Consider the following 20,086-nt stretch of genomic DNA (forward strand, 5'->3'; position numbering starts at 1 on the left):
GATGTGCAGCGCCAGCGGAGTGCTGGGAAAAGTCGGAGATCTGTGCGAGTTCAGGATCCAGACAAAGCCCAGGGCCCAGCTTCCGGGCGGCCAGCCTCCTCCGGGCGGGGCGCAGGCCCCGCGGGAGGGGAGAGGTTTGCAGGGAAGGGACCTGCGCCCCAAACTGTCCCGCTCCCCGCGCTCATTAGTTGACTCTGAGGTCCACGATTCGTGGGGACCCGGTCCTTGTTCCTCGCACCCGCGCCTCTGGCAGCGGGGACCCCGCGTACAGTCTCCCCGATGCCACAGCCTCCGGGCGGCCCTTCCCCTTCCCGCCCGCCCTGGGCCGCCTGCTGGAGGCGGCGCGGGGCCAGCTCCTCCCCGGCTCCCCAGCCCGGCCCCTCCCCGGCTTGGGTGGGGTCCCTGGCTGCGACCGGATCCCGGGCAGCCTGTGCGGGATCCCGGTGCCCTCGCTCGGCCGCCCGCGCCCCGGGGACCATGCTGGGCCGGCTGCGGGGCTGGGCGCTGCCCGCCGCCGCCTGCCAGGACGCGGGGCCGCCCGGGCGCTACGAGAGCCTGTTCCGGCAGCTGGACCGCAACGAGGACGGCGTGATCGACATCGGCGAGCTGCGCGAGGGGCTCCGGAGCCTGGGCATCCCCCTGGGCCCGGACGCCGAGGAGGTGGGTGGCGGCGGGGCGGCCCGGGGGCCGGGGGGCTGGGGGACTCCGGGCGCTGCCAGCTCGGAGGGCGCGGCCCGGGCTCGGCCAGGAAGGAGGAGGGGCCGGGGCGCCCGGCCGCCTGGGGGCTGAGACGCTTGGGAACGGGGCGCGGGGCCGGGCACCCCCTTGCAAAGACGAGCTGCAGGTTCTGAAAGGCTCCCGATGTTTTTCCAGATAAACTCAGGGCGGCGAACCCTCGCCCACGGGCCCGCAGTTCTTTCCGGGTTTCCTTGCCTTTCTGCGCCTTTGCAAACATTGAATCAAACTTGAACTTGTGAGCGCTCAGGTGTCAGTGTGCCCCAGATCCTGTGAAAAGCTCACATTTTCTTATCTCTCTGAAGTTGCTTCCATCACCAGCTAGTTTTGCCTACAGTTTCCGATCGGTTTGAAAACAAATTGTTAACATAAAACCATTCCAACCTGTAAAGAATTTTTGTGAGTTTATTTGAGCCAAACTGTCGACAATTGCCGGGAAGCAGAATCTCAACGGATAGTCACTATCCGACTATCCGATAGTGCTTCAGAGAACGGCAGTCTCTCATCTGTTCTTATACATGCTAACCAAAGGAGGGGACGTCGGTGGGTTACATGAAATCCTCTGGAGATAAACTAGAGGGGTGGGAGAAAGCAAAGGGGGGGGGGGGGACCCCTGGGATTGGATAAGAAATAAAATGGTGGACACATACCTAGGTGGGTGCAGGAACAATGAACATGATAACAAAGAAGGAATTTGTGGCATCTGTCCTGGCGCCCAGGCACTTTAGGTTGTGCCCCAAGGGGTCCGTCCAGAAAAAGGGAAGTTACAAGTTACCCAGACATTTCAAGGATATGCTATGTTATCATAGATGCAAAAAGACAGGCTCAGTTCAGGTAAAGGTGGACCTCCTCAGTGAAGATACCGGCCTAGGAGGTGACTACCCGCCATAAACTGCGTTTAGTTCAAGTTTCATTTCAGACCATCCTCTGTGGTGACTGTAGGCCTCTGAGTCTGCAAGACCGCCATGCAGGCCGCCCCTGAGCCTGCCAGGTCAGCCTGTGGCCCCTCTCGTCCACAAAGTCTTGGCCAAATATGGTGATGGAAGATGATTTGACTTCTGGTGGTAGGCATACATCATAGAAATGGACTCTTGAAACATATTTGATCTTATTAACCAAGGGACCCCAATACGTTTAATTTTAAAAAAGAAAAAAAAACCCAATCATGTTTCACCAACTTCCTGTTGAGGAGCCGGAGGCGACATTCCATTGATTGGCACGGAGGGGCTGGCCTCTCTGAGTCATGCTAATTGTGTGGAAGTTCATCCCGCCCTTTAGCGGGGAGGAGGGGTTTGGACCCTCTCCAGCCCACCGCAACCTGAGAGGACACTTGGGCACCCGTGTCCCCAGGGGGGAAAGTGATTCAACCACAAGAGCGGACAGCTGTTGTATAGCTTTGTATTTTAAGCCACTCCTTCCATGTCTGTAGAGCTGACTGGCCTCTTCAGCTACTGTTTGGGCCTGAGTCAGATTCAGGTTACAATTTTTAGAAAACAGCCCATTTTGTCCAAGGTTCATAATAGTCACTTATTCTTTTTTAAAAGTTCTGATTATCTGTAGTTGTGTTCCCGATGTCATTGCTAGTCTCTTTTGCTGATTGTCTCTGGTTTTTATTTTCTTCCCTTAATTTCTGTTTATTTCCTTCTACCTTTTTGGGGGGTTTACTCATTTGCTCTTGTTCTCTCTCTCTCTCTCTCTCTCTCTCTCTCTCTCTCTCTCTCTTGTTAATCCTCACCCAAGGGTATTTTTCCATTAAATTTTTATTTTTTTTATTTTTATTTTTTTTAGAGTGAGTGGAAGGTTGGGGGAGAGACACAGAGAGAGAGGCATCAGTGCGAGAGAGACACATAGACTGGCTGCCTCCCGAAAGGCATCAGGGCTGACATTGAACCTGCAATCGAGGTATGTGCCCTTGTTCAGGATTGAACTTGGGACCCTTTAGTCCCTGGTTCCATGCTCTAGCCACTGGGCCACACTGGCTAGGGCTCATTTGCTTTTTTTCTAACTTCTTGCATTAAATGCTGAATTTATTAATTTTGAGCTACAATACCCCTTTAGTCACTTTAGCTGCATTCCCCAAGTGCCTTTATTGAAGTTAGTTCCAAGCATTTTCTAGGTTCTAATATGATTTCATCTTTGACCCACCAATTATTTAACCATGTGCTTTACATTTTTAAATATATGCTTTTTTTGGGGGGTTGAAAATATGCATAAAATAGACAAACCTCTGGCTAGATAGACTGAGAAAGAGAGATTAAAAATGCTTTCACTTTTTCAAAATTCAGATAAGGATAAACGTAAAATAAGTTGTATAAAACTGTATGTATGCAAACACATGGAACAGGATGGCATATGTTTATCACCATAGCATACGTATTTTATACATATACATAAAATATGCATTTATTATCCTAGCCAATTTGGCTCAGTGGATAGAGCGTCAGCCTGTGGACTGAAGGGTCCCGGATTCAATTCTGGTCAAGAGCACAGGCCTGGGTTGCGGGCTCCATCCCCAGTAGGGGGTGTGCAGGAAGCAGCCGATCAATGATTTTCTTTCATTATTGAAGCTTCTATTTCTCTCTTCCTCTCCCTTCCTCTCTGAAGTCAATAAAATATATATTTGCATGGCACATGGCTGGATCATCCTGGTGACTTGCTTCCTTGATCATGCTGCTTGCCTGCCTGACCTCATAGCACAGTGCCCTCATGTTTTTCAAATTCCCGACTCATTGCCGTGGTCAGGGTGTTTCCCTAAACCGGGCCATCTTCCCGGGTCACGAGCGGGACATCTTAGCGATGGGCTCCTGCCGTGTGGGAGGTGCATCCTTACCCATAAGCCACTGGGGCTCTTTGCCTGCAGGGCGGTGCGTGAGTCCCAAGCCCCATGTCCCCACATGTTGTGCAAGAGATTTACAGGGGGGTTGGGGGATTGGGGGTTGGAGGGGGGGGAAGAGGCCCGGAGGGGTAGGGGAGAGGGAGCAGGAATGTGCCGAGGGGATCTTCGGACCAGGATGCAAGTTGAACCCCTGTGAGAAGAGTGCAAGAAGGGCCCTTCCTGATTTGGCTCAGTGGGTAGAGCATTGGCCTGGGGACTGGAGGGTCCCAGGTTCGATTCCAGTCAAGGGCACATGCCCAGGTTGCAGGCTCGATCCCCATTAAGGGGAGTGCAGGAGGCAGCCGATCAATGATTCTCTCTCATTATTGATTTTTCTATCTCTCTGTCTCTCTCTCTCCCCGCCTTCCTCTCTGAAATAAATAAGACAAATATTTAAAAAGATAAAAAGAGTGCAAGAAGGAAGGGTTGCCTTAGACAGAGCTGCAGAGACGTCCTAGGTAGTCTCCCCAAGGCTGGTGGGGAGTCTCGAGGAAGTGCTGTCTGCTGGGGGGGTCCTGTGTTGGGCCCGGCTGCCCAGGGCTAGTCCCTGCTGGGGTTAGTCATGGGTTCGAGCAGCCCCGGGCGACTGCGGACCCCTTGTGAGGACGGCAGTGGGTGCAATGGGTAGGCAGCAGGCTCCCGCTCGGGCTCTCTCGCAGCGGCCTGACCTGGCCACCACAGATATGCTCCTCTGCCTCGTCCCCAGCCTGTCTCCCTCAGGGAGGTCAGAGGGACAAACCGCAGTCCCCAGGGCTTCCCTTGGTCACACCTGGGGCTCATGATCTCCCTTCTTGACCTTCTTTGTTCAGTTGCACTCACACCCGGCCATCCTCTCTGCAGGTCCTGGTGACTTACCTGGTGTGACACACACGTGCATTCCTGAGGGCTGAGTTCACCTTGTATGTGGGTCACCGGCGTGGCCTGCATTTTTCTCCCTCTTCCTTGTGTCAAGCAGCCCTGCCTCCTGCTGGTCAGGGTCCATTCATGCCTCCTAGGATGGCAACTTCTCACCTGGCGGTCCCTGACACAGGGAGCTCCAAATGCCCAGGTGGCTGCTGGAGCTTACGCTAGTCCCTGGCAAGAGCATATCCTGTTTGGGGACCAGAAACTAACCCTGCAGGGCCCAGCGTTGTGGGAACGGGAAGTAAAAAGTCCCCCCCCCCCCCACCATGGGTCACTGGGAGTGACAGTCAGGGGACCACTCTTGCTCCCACTCTTGGTTCCTGGATTCCCGTCCTGTTGGGGGCACATATGGTCTCCTCGGTGCTGCGTCAGCTGCCCTGTGGGACTCTCCAGCACCCTGTGGCCGGCTCTTCTGGATGGAGCGGCGTGGGGTCTGGGCAGTGGACGCCTCGGTCCTGGGCCCCCTCCCACACCCCTCTCACTGCGAAGTGGGCCCCGGGTGAGATGCTGTGGATGTGGGATTCATGCCTGTAGATCGGGCATCCGTGAGCCTTTGAGGGCAGGAAGGGAAACCCCTCCCAGGAAGAGGTATGGAATAGATAATCCCAATGTTTGGATGCCATTGGAGGTACTCTCAGGAAAAAAAAAAAAAAAAAATTTTTTTTTCTTCAGGTCATTAAAGAATAGAGGGAATAATCAGGATTCTAATATACCAACATGGAAATGATGAGGAAGATAAACTGACGGTGAGGAGTCCGCAGTTTTGGCTGGAAATGTGGTTATTTCGTTTTAGTGTAGGCCTGGAGACTTTGGAACAGTGTAGGGCTCCAAAAAAAAAAGTCTGAATATTGAATTAAGGCAATAAAATGAAAAAAGGGAAGCTTGCCCAATAGGGTTTTACCGTTTCCCCCCCCCTTCTTCCTTCTCGATGAAAAACATTGTTTTAATGGCAACTCTTTTATTGATACGCAGAGCAGAAGAGACAGGTTCTGTAGAGCATGAAGGCATTACCGTACCCAAGCTCGGGGCTAGCTGATGTAACAAGCTAGCCTGAGAGATTACAGGCAACGTGAACATGACGTTGTCTGCCATGTTCTCACCGGCACATCCTCGCACTGGAACTTTCTTTGGAAAGATGTAGGATCCTGAGGGGCACAGGACTGTTGCACGGAGAAAGGTAGCAAGAGCAAGGAGGGGAGCATCTCAAAGGGTCCAGAGGCTCATAGGAGGTGGTTGGGACTGTCAGTTCTCGGTTCTATAAAGTGCTGCCCGTCTGTTCCCTACAACCCTGGCCGTGACGTCTGTCTTCTCTCCTTGGTCCTCTGCACTCATGTGCCCTGGCTGGAGGCCCGACTTCTGTGACTGCCTGTGACAGCTTCATGCTCTGCCGTGCCCAAGCAAGGACTCACAGCCCAAGCAAGGACCATTCTTTGTGGATTGCAAACGTCTCTTTTGAGGGAGGACTCATTCCTGATTGGGCCACAGCATCTCTTGTGAAACAGCGTTAGACACTCGCCACTGCTCAGCCACTCGGGGGTGGGCGGGCGGGGGGACGATGTGGATTGCACAGCCTGCAGTACTGCTTATGTCTAACCATGGCGCAACCTCCTCCTGCAGGCACACCCATGGGTATTTCAAGGACGTGTCATGGTTCTCTTTGTGTTGAACACTTGATATGATGAGCCAGGAGAGCAAGAACGAACAGACACGGGCTTGATTCCATTTTCTTGATGGATTAAAAATAATAATAATTTTACTTTTTGGGGGGAACAGTTTTAGGTTCACAGAAAAATTAAGAGGAAGGCAGAGAGATTTCTCATGTCCCTCCTGCCCCCACTTATACATGGACGCCCCCATGATCAATGTCTGGCACAGAGGGGCACATTCGTTACAACTGATGCACCTCATGTACACATCATCATCACCCAAAGCCCATAGCTCATGTGTCTTAGGGTTCACTCCTGGTGGGGTACATTCTGTGACGCTGGACACATGTATAATGACATGTACCCACCTTTCTCGTATCATACAGAATACTGCCACTGGCCTAAGAAAATCCTCTGTGCTCTGCATGTTTACCATAGTCTTGCCAGAATGTCATAGAGTTGGGATCATACAGTAGATTAGCCTTTTCAGATTGGCTTCTTTCACTTAGTAATATGCATGCCAGGGTCCTCCATGTCTTTTTGTGGTTTGGTAGTGCATTTCTTTTTTATTTATTTTTTAAAATATATTTTATTGATTTTTTTACAGAGAGGAAGGGAGACTTAGAAACATCGATCAGCTGCCAAGGTATGAAACCAAGGTACATGCCCTTAACTGGAATCGAACCTGGGACCCTTAAGTTTGCAGGCCGATGCTCTATCCACTGAGCCAAACCGGTTTAGGCAGGTAGTGCATTTCTTTTTAGTGCTGAATAATATTCCATCCTCAGGATATACCACAGTTTATGACATGTTGGTTGTTTCTAAGCTTTGCCGACTGTGAGTAAAGCTGCTACAAACATATGTGTGTCGGTTTTGTGTAAACATATGTTACCTATGTTTCCAACTCCTTTGGGTGGATACCAAGCACTGGGATTGCCGGATTTTGTGAGAAATGTCAAAATGTCTTCCCTTTTTTCGTTGTTTTTTTTTTTTTTTCCCCCCCAAAAAATTTTCTTCCAGAGTGGTTGTACCATTTTGCATCCCAGCCAGCCACGAATGTGTGTTCTGGTTGCTTTCCATGAATTTTAATACAATGTTTTAAAGAGTGCGCCATGTTTAGAAGAACAGATTCCCTAAAAGGCAGAGTGCTTATTGTGAAACCACACTTCCCACTTCCGGTGGAGCAGGATGAGGGTCCACAAGTATATGCAGGGGAGAATTGGGGTTCAGAAGAGTCAGGGACATTGCTTCTGAGTATCTCCTGATTTCTCTCGGGGACCCCAGCTGCCTTGACTTCCCCCCCCCTTTGATATCTCCCTCCCAGGGGTGCATCTGAGGCCAGAGCTGGGACCTGGCCATAGGGCGGCCTTGCCCTGCAGCCACTGCAATGCCGGTTAGGATGAGGACCTGGGGTGGGGGGTGACTCCGGGGGTGAGAGGGTGAGGGAGCATCGCAGAAGGAAAAGCCCAGGTGGGCAGACTTCCATTAGGTCCCCAATTCCCAATCCCCATGACAACCATTCTTAGGGAAGGCTTCTCAGAAAGGGGTGATCTTGCACCTCCTGGGTAGGGGGTGTGCAGGAGGCAGCTGGTCGATGTTTCTCTCTCATCGATGTTTCTAGCTCTCTATCCCTCTCCCTTCCTCTCTGTAAAAAATTAATAAAATATATTTAAAAAAAAGAAAGAGGTGACCAAAAGCTTTCAGAAACCGTTAGCTCTCCCCACCCATCCTTATGGCCCCGCAGCCAGGCCCCGGCCTCTGTTCCCCTCTCTTCTGGGAAAAGATGTTCTTCCTCTCCAGACACGTGTGCCCCCCCCCTCCCCCCCCCCCCCCCCCCCCCCCCCCCGTCTCGCCGGAAGTCCTGGGGGAAGGGCGTGAGTTGTAGAGCATCAGTCTCCAGGGAAACCGGGGTGTCTGATGGGCTGCCCTGGGAGCGCAGCGAAACAGAACCGAGGCTCCTGACCCCAGCCCCCAGCCCCCCGCCCCGCGCGCCTCCCCCAGAGCCGGAGCCGCCGGAGCCGTTGCGGGTCGCCCTCCCCTCCCTGCGCTGCGTCTCGCGGACGGGCCTGGTCTTGGCTGTCCCAGCGGATGCTGCTGCCTTAGGTCCCTGCAGTCTGGATCGGACCGGACCGGGCAGACACCCCCCTTCCCCCTCTCCCATCCATGTCTGGGAGGCTCGGAGGAGCCGTCGAGGACCAGCCCTGCCGCCAGCCGCCCCGATGGACTCCCTGTACCAGGACCTCTTCTGGTACCTGGACCACAATGAGGACGGCACCCTGGACATCCGGGAGCTGGAGGAGACCCTGGGCGACCTGGGCTTCAGCTCTTCCCTGCAGCCGGGGAAGGTGGGCCTGCGTGGGGGTGGGCGGGGGCGGGGAGGAGGGCGCAGAGATGTCGGGACTGGGGTTATTTGCTTTCTTGATGATTCCTTATTTACTCTTTATTCAACGTGAACATTTGTGTCCTAGTTCCTTGGGGTTGGGGTCAGCCTTTGATTCTTCTTTGATTTCCAGCCGGTCCTCGTTTCTAACTCTGTGCTTCAGTACGTTAGTTTTCCCTCTCAGCTTCCGTGGCATCCCCCTGACGGTCAGGCCTTTTCCCTCCGAGCCCAGAGCTGCAGGTCTGACCCTCATGCCGGCCGCTACCCCCAGGCATCGTCTTCCCAGGAGAGCAAGCGTGTGGGCTGGCCCTGGCCGGTGTTGCTCAGTGGATAGAGCATCGGCCTGCGGACTGAAGGGTCCCCAGGTTCGATTCTGGTCAAGGGCATGGACCTTGGTTGTGGGCACATCCCCGGTCGGGGGTGTGCAGGAGGCAGCTGTGGATGTTTCTCTTTCATTGATGTTTCTCTTTATCCCTCTCCTCTCTGTAAAAAAAAAAAAAATCAATAAAATATATTTTTAAAAAAGAGTCTGTGAGCCTCGGGTGGGTGACTGTGAGGGTCTTCCCAGGCAGGAAGTGTACATTTTGGGTGGCGGTAAAAGAGGGCTTACATGACATATCAAACACCTACTTCCTATTGCTTCCTCTGCAGCAGTGATTTCTATCCTAGAGATAATTTGTGACAGCTTTTTATAAGGAAAGTATGATTTGATGTTGGAAATCCAAGGGGAAACATACTGTTTTAGATATTTGAATCCCAAGTGTTTGTCTTCTACCTGGGGATTTATGAAATGCATGTCTTATCGGAAAACGGCCAATCTACTCGAAGTGTGTGGGCAAATAATTTAGTATTTTAACCCATGTTAAAAGACTTCTATTTTCTTTTTTTTTCTTTCTTTTTTATAGAAAATCTTTACTACTGGTGATATCGACAAAGATGGGAAGCTGGATTTTCAAGAATTTATGCAGTACCTTAAAGACCATGAGAAAAAAATGAAATTGGCATTTAAGAGCTTGGACAAAAATAGTGATGGTGTGTGTTTTATTTTCTATTCATCATCAGCTCCGAGGAAGCACTTATACTCCCAAGAGTCTAAAACAATGTGTATTTTTTCCCCCTTAGGTGATAATGGTAACTATTATTTTTAATCCTCACCTGAGGGTATGTTTTTATTTATTTGAGAGAGAGCGAGAGCAACACACACACACACACACACACACACACAGAGATTGATCAGTTGCCTCTTTTATGCACCCCTATTGGGGACCGAACCTGCAACCCAGGTATGTGACCTGACCAGGAATTGAACCCTTTTGGTGTGCGGGACAATGCTCCAACCAACTGAGCCACCTGGCCGGGATTCTCATTATTACTAGTGTTAATACCCTGTTTCCCCGAAAATAAGACAGTGTCTTATATTAATTTTTGCTCCCAAAGATGTGCTAGGTCTTATTTTCAGGGGATGTCTTATCTTTCCATGCGCTAGGTCTTATTTTCGGAGAATGTCTTATTTTCGGGGAAACACGGGTACTTGTTTCTTAGTCATGTGATTTTTACATAGAATCCATGTTTTTCTATGTTAAGGAAACTTATTATTTGTACAATGAGTTAAGAAACTGTAAGTTTGGCCGAAACTGGTTTGGCTCAGTGGATAGAGCGTCTGCCTACGGACTGAAAGGTCCCTGGTTTGATTCCGGTCAAGGGCATGTACCTTGGTTGCAGGCACATCCCCAGTAGGGGGTGTGCAGGAGGCAGCTGATCCATGTTTCTCTCTCATCGATGTCTCTAACTCTCTGTCCCTCTCTCGCTTCCTCTCTGTGAAAAAATCAATAAAATAGATATTAAAAAAATAAATAAAAATTAAAAAAAAGAAACTGTAAGTTTGTAAAATGTGAACTATGGAACAATATTCTGATTTGACTTGAAGCTAGGGGTTAAACGTAATTATGTTTCCTTGTTCTCTGGGCAAGAAAGGTTTATTTTTCTTTCATATTTAGGCATAAAAATAACATAATTTAAATCTTAAAAACTTGTCGTTTATGCTACATTTGACAGTCTTTTTGAAGGATGAGGAGGAGGAGGAGGAAGAGGAGCATTCACTTGAGCAGATACTCTCTGATTTTGAGAATTAGAAAGAAAAAACAGCAGATAGACATTTAAATGTGTGTGTTTGGACTGGAGTTATGGTTTCTCTATTTGGATTAACAGCTAGAAGGGAGTCCCATTTGTGTCAGGCAAAAAGCAGGAGTGAAATAATGTGTGCTTGTTGAATGTATTGATTAGTGTTTGAGTTGCACTATGTCCTTAAGCAAATCTAACCCTCCCCTACATTCTTAAGTTTACCTTAAGTCAGCCAAGGCCTTCCCTGACGAAACGAGGGCATTGCAAATCGTGATTTCTAAGGTCCTTCCAGTTCTGACGCCGAGCTGATGCTGTTTTTATTTCTTTTAAAGGAAAAATCGAGGCTTCTGAAATTATCCAGTCTTTCCTGAATTTAGGGATAAAGATTTCTGAAAAACAAGCAAAGAAGATTCTTCAAAGGTAAGCTCTCCGGTGGGTTGGGAGTTGTTTGTTTTTCTTGGGTGGTCACGCTCCTGTCCTGCTTCCGAGAGCGCCCGTGTCTGTGTGGGTGAGACCTGTGCTTGCCCCTCGCCGTGCCTCACTGCAGCCGCGTGATGACGTTCTCTCCTGCTCCGTCCTTTTCGTTTGTGTGCACACGTCTTTCTAAAGCGTAGAGCGGGGAGTGCAGCCTCAGGCAGGGCTCTTTCTTCTCTTTAAAATGTGTCCTTTTGTTTAACTGCAGTTGGCATACGATTGTGTATTTGTTTCAGGTGTACATTGGAGCGGGGCAGTATTTTGAGGCCGCACAGTATAACCACCCCACTCATTTGTGTCCTTGTCTGCCCGCGTGCAAACTCATCCCGGGAGGATTCCATCCATCCTCTGCCCGCTCCCTTCTGGGGACCATCCTTTTGGTCTCTGTTCTTATGAATCTGGTTGCTTTGTGTTTTTTATTTGAGATTCCACATATAAGAGAAAGACAGACAGGATTCTCTCTCTCTCTCTCTCTCTCTCTCTCTCTCTCTTTTTTAATATGTTTTTTTTACTGTTTTCAGAGAGGAAGGGAGAGGGAGAGAGAGAGAAATATCAGGGATGAGAGAGAATCATTGATTGCCGTCTCACCCCTCCTGGGGATGGAGCCCACAACTTGGGCCTCAGCCCTGACCAGGAATCCAACCAGTGACTTCTTGGTGCATGGGACGGCGCTCCATCCACCGAGCCACACCGGCTGGGCTAGGATTTTAAAAAATTTACTGAGACTATTAAGTTGGAAAGCAAATGGTCATTCTGTAAAAAAGCCAGCAGTGCTAGTTTTATTTGTAAGTTCTGTCTTGTTCCCCCCCAGCATTGATAGTGATGGAACGATGACAGTGGACTGGGATGAATGGAGGGACTACTTCTTACTGAATCCTGTGACAAACATCGAGGAGATTGTCCGTTTCTGGAAGCATTCCACCGTAAGTACGCTGCGTGGGCCAATTTGTACGTGTTTGGAGCTGGAAGCCACCGGGATGGTCGCCGCCTGAGAACACTGGGATGTTTACAGCGCGGGTGGCAACCAGGCCCCAGGGGCTCCGGAAGCTGCATGTATATCCTAGGTTCTTACTGTGTCCTTGGAGAGAGCTGGTAACCGCGTCCCTGTGACTCACAGGCAAAGGAAGAGAATTACAGCTATTGCATGGCTCCTTCCCCGGACACTCTTACCCACAAAATCTTTTACACCAAAGTCATTTACATAATAAAGGTGTAAGAATAGTACCATTGGAGAGCTGTGTTTCTCTCAAGCTACGCTGGTCATCTCTAGTCAAGTTTAGAATAGATTGGTGCAATACCGCCTGTTAGCTGGATTTTTAATAGAATCTGTTGCATGCTTTAAAGGACAAGTCAGGTTTATAAAAATATAATATTTAGAGATAGTCTGCATAGGAAATAGGTTTAGGGATATTCACATGCGTAGTTTTTATTTACATACTAGAGGCCTGGTGCATGGGTGGGGTCCCTCGGCCTGGCTGGTGAACAGGGCAGATTGGGGTTGTGGGAGGTTGGCTGGCCTGGTGGAAGGGCCAGCCTGATTGGTGATGAGGGCTGGCCAGCCAGGGGGAGGGTGAGGAGGGGGAGGGAGGATGGCTGGCCATGGGAAGTTGGCTGTGGTGTGGACTGACCATCAGGGGGCAGTTCCTGCATTGAGCATCTGCCCCCCCCCGGTGGTCAATGCACATCATAGCAACCGGTTGATGGGTCGTTTGGTCGCTCACTAGCTTAGGCTTTCATATACATCGATTTGAAGCCTATATCATGGTGCAAAGCATAACATAGACATACTTACGAGCTAAAGGGTGCATTTTTGGAGAGTTGACAAGCTAATTTCTTTCTTTAGCTAAAAAGAAGTAAAATACTGCCCTTTCACTCTGACTTGGACACAGAGGAGAAAATCTGCTCTGAGTCCATTAAGAAAACAAAGTGCGCCTGTTGGTTTTGTAAACTGGTGAACGCTGTCCATGTTCATTTCTGGCGATCTGACGCTCCACACACTCCACTTAGCGAGAGGAAGCTACTGACCCTCACCTCTGCTCAGATTGGTCCGGTGACCTTCCCGGGGACCAAGCCGATCTTCACTAAGAAATAACACCGGCGTCTTTAAAACAAAACTGCTGGGATGACCTGTGGTTAGTGGAAGGAGCCTGTAACCTCTGCCCGCGCCCCCATCCTGACAGGGTATCGACATAGGCGATAGTTTAACCATCCCGGATGAATTCACGGAAGATGAGAAAACGTCGGGGCAGTGGTGGAGGCAGCTCCTGGCGGGCGGCATCGCCGGCGCCGTCTCCCGCACAAGCACCGCGCCCTTGGACCGTCTCAAAGTCATGATGCAGGTGAACCTCGTGGCCTTGTGTCTGTCTGTCTGTCCCAAATCCCCACCAAACAACAGGAAATAGGGTGCTTTGGAAAAGGTTATAAGACTCTCCATAGCAGTCTTCTATACCTTTTAAAAAAAATACCTCTGCACTTTATCGCTGTTAATCCTAAATTCTGTCTGTGAAATGATTTCAGTGTTCTGCCCAACCTCAAATTACTGATACAGGTATGTGTGAACTCTTAATCTTTGGTGTGATCTCGCCCGGCTAGCTCAGTCGGTAGAGCATGAGACTCTTAATCTTTGGTGTGTCCTACGACTATTCAAGTGTTTAAATATTCAGTCATTATCGTAGGGGGTCTCCTTAAATTGTGTATATGTTATACATTTTCTTCTTTTTTTTTAAATTAGTAATTATTCTTTTCCCCTTCAAATATATTTTTATTGATTTCAAACAGGAAGGGAGAGGGAGAGAGAGATAGAAATATCAACGATGAGAGAGAATCCATGACCAGCTGCCTCCTGCATACTCCCTATTGGGGCTGGAGCCTGCAACCTGGGTATGTGCCCTTGACCGGAATTGAATCTGAGTTGCTTCCATCTGCAGGCGACGCTCTATTCACGGAGCCAAACCAGCGAGGGCTGTATGTTATATGTTTTCTAAGCCTCCTATCTTCTGTTTTCATCTTCTTGCGGTATCGGAGAAGAGAGAGGGGTTCGTACTGTTACTATAGGAATAGTAACAACCACACGTCTCCGGTATTTTGTAGCGTTTTACTTTTATTTTCAGGTCCACGGTTCAAATTCCAAGAAAATGAACATATACGGCGGCTTCCGGCAGATGGTGAGAGAAGGAGGGATCCGCTCCCTCTGGAGGGGAAACGGCACAAATGTTCTTAAAATCGCCCCGGAGACGGCTCTCAAGTTCTCAGCCTATGAACAGGTCATTGTCAGCTCTGTCTTGTCAGGGACAGTGTAATTCTAGGCATTGCCTACACAAACTGATGTTTTTTTTAAAATTTCTTTTTAAAATATATATATTTTATTATTGATTTTTTTACAGAGAGGAAGGGAGAGGAATAGAGAGCTAGAAACGTCGATGAGAGAGAAACATCGACCAGCTGCCTCTTGCACACCCCCTACAGGGGATGTGCCTGAAACCAATGTACATGCCCTTAACCGGAATCGAACCTGGGACCTTCCAGTCCGCAGACCGACGCTCTATCCACTGAGCCAAACCGGTTTTGGCTAAAAACTGACTTCTAGGTTGCTAATATTTGCCACTTATGTAACAGTTTTATTTGTTCTAGTGAAAATAAACCCACCTTCAACACAGAAAAACTATGGGGTCACTTTTCAAAAACAGTGAACACCATTAGCCCTGCATTTTCTGTGCATCTGAGAAAGAAGGCTGTGATTCTGTCTGAGCAAAGGAGCAGCCAGCTCCTCTCCGGGCAACATCCGTGTCCCGTGGGAATCTCCCTTGAAAGCTGCTGTCCAGCCAACGGGATGCATTGCCATTGAAGCCTTGCTTTCCTGCTAAGTGTTGTGAATGCAGCGTTTGCATTTTGAAAAACATAACCACACAGCCCGTTCATTGCCTTCTAGAAGCCGATTTGTGTTTGGTATTGTCTATTCAGCTTGTGCTGCTGTAATGAATATCCGTGTGGTGGGTGGGTCAAACAGCAGATATTTATTTCTCACAGTCTGGAGCTGGGAGTCCAAGAGCAAGGCGCTAACCAGTTTGGGTTCTGGTGAAGGTGCTCTGCCTGGCTTGCAGATGACGATCCTCTTGCCATGACAAAGCCTTTCCTTGGTGCATGCATGTGGGGGGAGAGAGAGAGAGAGAGAGAGGGAAAGAAGAAAAAGGAGAAGGAGGAGGAGGAGGAGGAGGAGGAGGAGGAGGAGGAGGAGGAGGAGGAGGAGGAGAAAGACAGAAAGAAAACTCTCTGGTGTCTCTTCTGATCAGGACTTGCCACCCTCATGACCTTGTCTGCCTCTACTGACCTCCCAAAGGTCCCATTTCCAAATACCATCCCAACGGGGGTTACAGCTCCCACACTGCACTTGTGGGGAGGGACACACAGTTCCGTCTGCAGCAGGTACTGATGTGCACTTACAATTGACTCCCACAGTACAAGAAGATGCTTACCAGGGAAGGACAGAACATAGGGACCTTTGAGAGATTTGTTTCCGGTTCCTTGGCTGGAGCAACTGCACAGACGTTTATTTATCCCATGGAGGTACGTGCAGTCGTGACGTGTGACAGCGTGCGCGGTTTCCGCGTTCACGGTCCGTGGCTGTGTAGCAGGTATTGCCCAGGCTTAACAGTTCCCAACAGCAAGCAGGCTCCCTCCCCAGCTCAGGGACCGGGAGTAGCCAGGCGGGGTGGGGTGCCTGTGGCCCGGGGCACCTTCCAGGCTGCAGTCAGGTTGTTGGGCATGGATCTCTCCCAGACTCTCCTGTTTGTGGTCTGCTGACCGGAGACTGCTGGCTTGTCCCCTCGGCCTCTGCACAGGCTGCTTTAGCATCCACACCACGTGGCGGCTGGTGTCCCCAAACTGGTGGTCTCAGGGGTGGCAGAGCCCCCAGGAAGGAGAGTGCATTCTTTGGTCCCTGAGTAAACCGTTGGCCACACAGACCTCCCCTGGGGGAGTGAGGGAGGGGACCCCGCAGGGGGTGAGTGTCAGGGAGCAGGCCTGGTGGGGGCTGCCTGGGGGCTGGCTGTCCCCCTGCTGATAGGAACGAGAACACTGTTCCTCTCCAGAGAGTTTCATGGCGGCAGAGGCCACACGAACAGCCGTGTTATGTGTATCCCTTCGCTACCAGGTTCTGAAGACCAGGCTGGCCGTGGCCAGAACGGGGCAGTACACCGGCCTATTCGACTGTGCCAGGAAGATTTTGAAGCACGAGGGCATGGGGGCTTTCTTCAAAGGTTATATCCCCAATATACTGGGCATCATACCTTACGCAGGTATAGACCTTGCTGTGTATGAGGTGAGTTTGTAGCAAACGTTTGGATCTGAAAATGTAGTTATGTAGTTCTTACTGTTTGAATTTGACTGTGTATGGAGAAGTACATGTATTCCAGGGAAGAGTTTGTGACCCAAAGTAGATTCAAGGGTGTTAATTTAAATCTATCTCTATATATCTACATCTATACCTATACCTATACCTATACCTATACCTATACCTATACCTATATCTATATCTATATCTATATCTATGTCTATAAATAGGTCTATATCTATATCCATACATATGTCTAAATCCATATCTATATCTATATCAATACATATGTCTATCAATATGTCTATATCTATATTTATATCTATACATATGTCTATATCTATATCTATATCTATATTTAAATCTAAATCTAAATCTGTATCTATATCAATACATATGTCTATATCTATATCTATATTTATATCTATATTAATATGTCTATATATCTATAAATATGTCTATATCTCTATCTCTATCTCTATCTCTATCTCTATCTCTATCTCTATCTCTATCTCTATCTATATCTATATCTATAAATATTCTATCTATATCTATAAATATGTCTATATATCTATATCTATAAATATGTCTATATCCATATCTATATCTATATCTATAAATATGTCTATATACCCATATCTATATCTATATCTATAAGTATGTCTATATCTATATATCTATGTCCATATCTATATCTATACCTACATCTACACCTATATCTATACCTATGTCTATGTCCATGTCTATGTCTATGTATCTATATCTAATCTATATCTATATCTATATCTATATCTATATCTATATCTATACCTATGTCTATATCTATATCTATAGGGATCAACCTCACAACTCTGGCATGTGCCCTGACTGGAAATTGAATTGTGACCTTAGGGTCCATAGTTTGATGCTCATCCACTGAGCCACACTGGCTGGGCATCATTTTCTTCATTTATCAAATCAGAAGGATAACTCTGCCTCAGAGCTTTGCAAAAAGGATTAAATGTGTCCAGTACAAACTGAGATGTAGTTGGCAGTGTTACATTATTTTTATCAACACTCACTGTAGGAAATGTCCGTTAGGTCCAGCAGTTGGTGTGCTACTGACCTTCACCGTTATTTAGCAGACCTCTGGGGTCCGGGTCCGAATCCTCAGTAGCTCCCCTGCCCGTGCAGAGCTGCCCCTCCCGGGAGGGGGTGGCCGTCTCCCGCGGGGCGAGAGCAGCTGTGAGGGACAGCGGCCATCTCCCCTCTTTGTCCTGTGTCCCTCGCAGCTCTTGAAGTCCCACTGGCTGGAACACTTTGCCAAAGACACGGTGAACCCCGGAGTGGCAGTGTTGCTGGGGTGTGGCGCCTTGTCCAGCACCTGCGGGCAGCTGGCCAGCTACCCGCTGGCCTTGGTGAGAACACGCATGCAGGCTCAAGGTGGGTTTTTCCATGAAGATAGTATACCTCCACCTCCCGTTCTTTATTGCCTCCCTGAGGAACCTTCTCACAAAGCCTTTTCCCAATCACTCCCTCTTCGTGAAATTTTACCACCACAGACACACGGCACATAACACTGTATGTGTATCCGTGTTTCATGCATCAACACTAAGGGTTTTTTTTTTTTTTTTTTTTTTTTAACTCGTGTTGGGAACACACATTTTAAGAATGTATAAGCTTTGCCCTAGCTGGTTTGGCTCAGTGGCTAAAGCATTGGCCTGTGGACCGGAGGGTCCTGGGTTTGATTCCGGTCCCGGGCACCTACCTTGATTACAGGCTCCTCCCTGGCCAGGCCCCTGATCAGGGCGGGTACAGGAGGCAGCTAATCGATGTGTCTCTCTCACATTGATGTTTCTCTCTTTCTTTCCCTCTCTCTTCCACTCTCTGTAAAAATCAATGTAAACATGTCCTCCGGTGAGAATTAAAAAAAACAACAACCCACGAATGTGTAAGTGTTAGTATCTAGGTAGACTTGGGCTCAGATCCTTGCACACGGCCTCTCTGGGTCTTCCTTTTCTCACCTGTAAATGGGCACAGAGACTGGCAGGGCTGTAAGAATCAGCAGCCATCTGTGTCACACACCTGGCGTTTGCCAGCTTCCGGGTCAGCGGTGGCTGCAATTGCTTATGACTGTGGCCGCCACAACATGTGACCTGTGATCCTCCCCAACGTGACCCTCTCTCCTCCCTCGACTTTAATCCCACTTGCCCTCCTGGCTTTTCGGTCACCTCATGGATTATTCTGTTTTATTTTTTTATTTTCTTTATTATTATTATTTTTTAAATATATATATTTTTGATTTTTTACAGAGAGGAAGAGAGAGGGATAGAGAGTTAGAAACATCGATGAGAGAGAAACATTGATCAACTGCCTCTTGCGCACCCCCTACTGGGGATGTGTTCGCAACCAAGGTATATGCCCCTGACTGGAATCGAACCAGAGACGTTTCAGTCCGCAGGCTGACGCTCTATCCACTGAGCCAAACTGGTTTCGGCTTCTGTTTTCTTATATATTTTTAAAAATTTTTATTTGATTTGATTTCAGGGAGGAAGGGAGAGAGAGAGAAACATCAGTGATAAGAATCATTGATCAGTTGCCTCCTTCATGCCCCTTACTGGGGACTGAGCCTGCGACCTGGCCTGTGCCCTTGACGGGAACCGATCCGTGACCTCATGGTTCATAGGTCAACACTCAACCACTGAGTCACGCCAGCTGGGCTGATTCTCTTAGGATTCGCTGGCTTTTATTGCTCTCTTAGTAAGTTATGCTTTCTGTGTCTTTCTTTTCTCTTTTGCTCTTTCCCTGGCCAATCTCACCCTCCGTCATTTTCTTTAAACGGTACCCCCCTGGGCAACTACAGCTCGATCCGTAACCTCTCTGCCGAGTCTGGCCTCTGCTCCCCCTTCATATAGAGGGCACTTTCTGGGACTCCCTGGAATAAAATTGACCCTTCCTTCCGTGTCATTCTGAAGCATAACGATGCATACTAACAAGAATAAAGCAGACTTGAGTATTGAATCGGCCTCGTTTCCTTTTCTGTTTTCTAGCCATGCTAGTAGGAAGCCCACAGCTGAACATGGTTGGCCTCTTTCGACACATCATTTCCAAAGAAGGGGTACCGGGAATGTACAGAGGCATCACCCCAAACTTCATGAAGGTGCTCCCGGCTGTAGGCATCAGCTACGCGGTTTATGAAAATATGAAACAAGCTTTAGGAGTCAGCCAGAAATGACATGCTGAACGTGTTTTTTTTTTCTCTTTAGCACGATTACACTGAAATTCTCAATAATCTCTAAGAGGGACTTTTTCTCCTAGAATTGCAAGTTGATGGCAAAAGAAGTATTTTTTTTCCCCCCCACAAAAGGGAAGAGCTTATCAACGATCATTTAAACACTTGGTCTCAATTTTCTATATTCAGAAATGTTTTTTTTTTTAAAAAAAATCATAGTTTTAATAAGCTCATCCAGTTTTGAAAAAGCCAGAAAATGAATTTTATCTCTTCTCCTTAGTCCTTTCTACAAATCTCTGCCCCAAGTCCTCAGTCTGAAACATGAACCTGCTTGAACTAACTGTGTTTTGCGTGGTGGAATCGTAAATCATCCGTCGTTGTTGTTGGGTGGTGCAAGTGTATGCCAGCTTCT

At 48.6% G+C, this 20,086-nt stretch overlaps 1 protein-coding gene across 2 annotated transcripts; it reads left to right on the forward strand.

Annotated features, from left to right (window-relative positions):
* Positions 1–391: 391 nt before the first annotated feature.
* LOC311612806 (mitochondrial adenyl nucleotide antiporter SLC25A24) lies at positions 392–19,873 on the forward strand. 2 transcript variants are annotated; one of them, XM_084866072.1, is made up of 10 exons: positions 392–660; positions 9,445–9,571; positions 10,993–11,080; positions 11,946–12,057; positions 13,315–13,473; positions 14,245–14,397; positions 15,590–15,697; positions 16,284–16,451; positions 17,735–17,885; positions 19,493–19,873. In XM_084866072.1, exons 1-10 carry the CDS (start codon positions 478–480, stop codon positions 19,675–19,677), a joined length of 1,434 nt encoding a protein of 477 aa, XP_084722198.1. In that variant the 5' UTR covers positions 392–477; the 3' UTR covers positions 19,678–19,873. The 2 variants fall into 2 exon arrangements, with proteins under 2 accessions (XP_084722198.1, XP_084722199.1); XM_084866073.1 differs by having other exon boundaries at positions 16,284–16,428.
* Positions 19,874–20,086: the final 213 nt, after the last annotated feature.

The sequence above is a fragment of the Pipistrellus hanaki genome (genome assembly GCF_964339955.1).
Source record: "Pipistrellus hanaki genome assembly, chromosome: 18".
In the NCBI taxonomy this organism is placed as follows: domain Eukaryota; kingdom Metazoa; phylum Chordata; class Mammalia; order Chiroptera; family Vespertilionidae; genus Pipistrellus; species Pipistrellus hanaki.

Excerpts from the sequence above, each read along its gene's own strand:
- LOC311612806 (XM_084866072.1), top strand. The coding sequence starts at position 478 with ATGCTGGGCCGGCTGCGGGGCTGGGCGCTGCCCGCCGCCGCCTGCCAG. Across the intron at positions 11,081-11,945 it reads GCAAAGAAGATTCTTCAAAG|CATTGATAGTGATGGAACGA; the intron begins GTAAGCTCTCCG and ends GTTCCCCCCCAG. Across the intron at positions 13,474-14,244 it reads GTCTCAAAGTCATGATGCAG|GTCCACGGTTCAAATTCCAA; the intron begins GTGAACCTCGTG and ends TTTTATTTTCAG.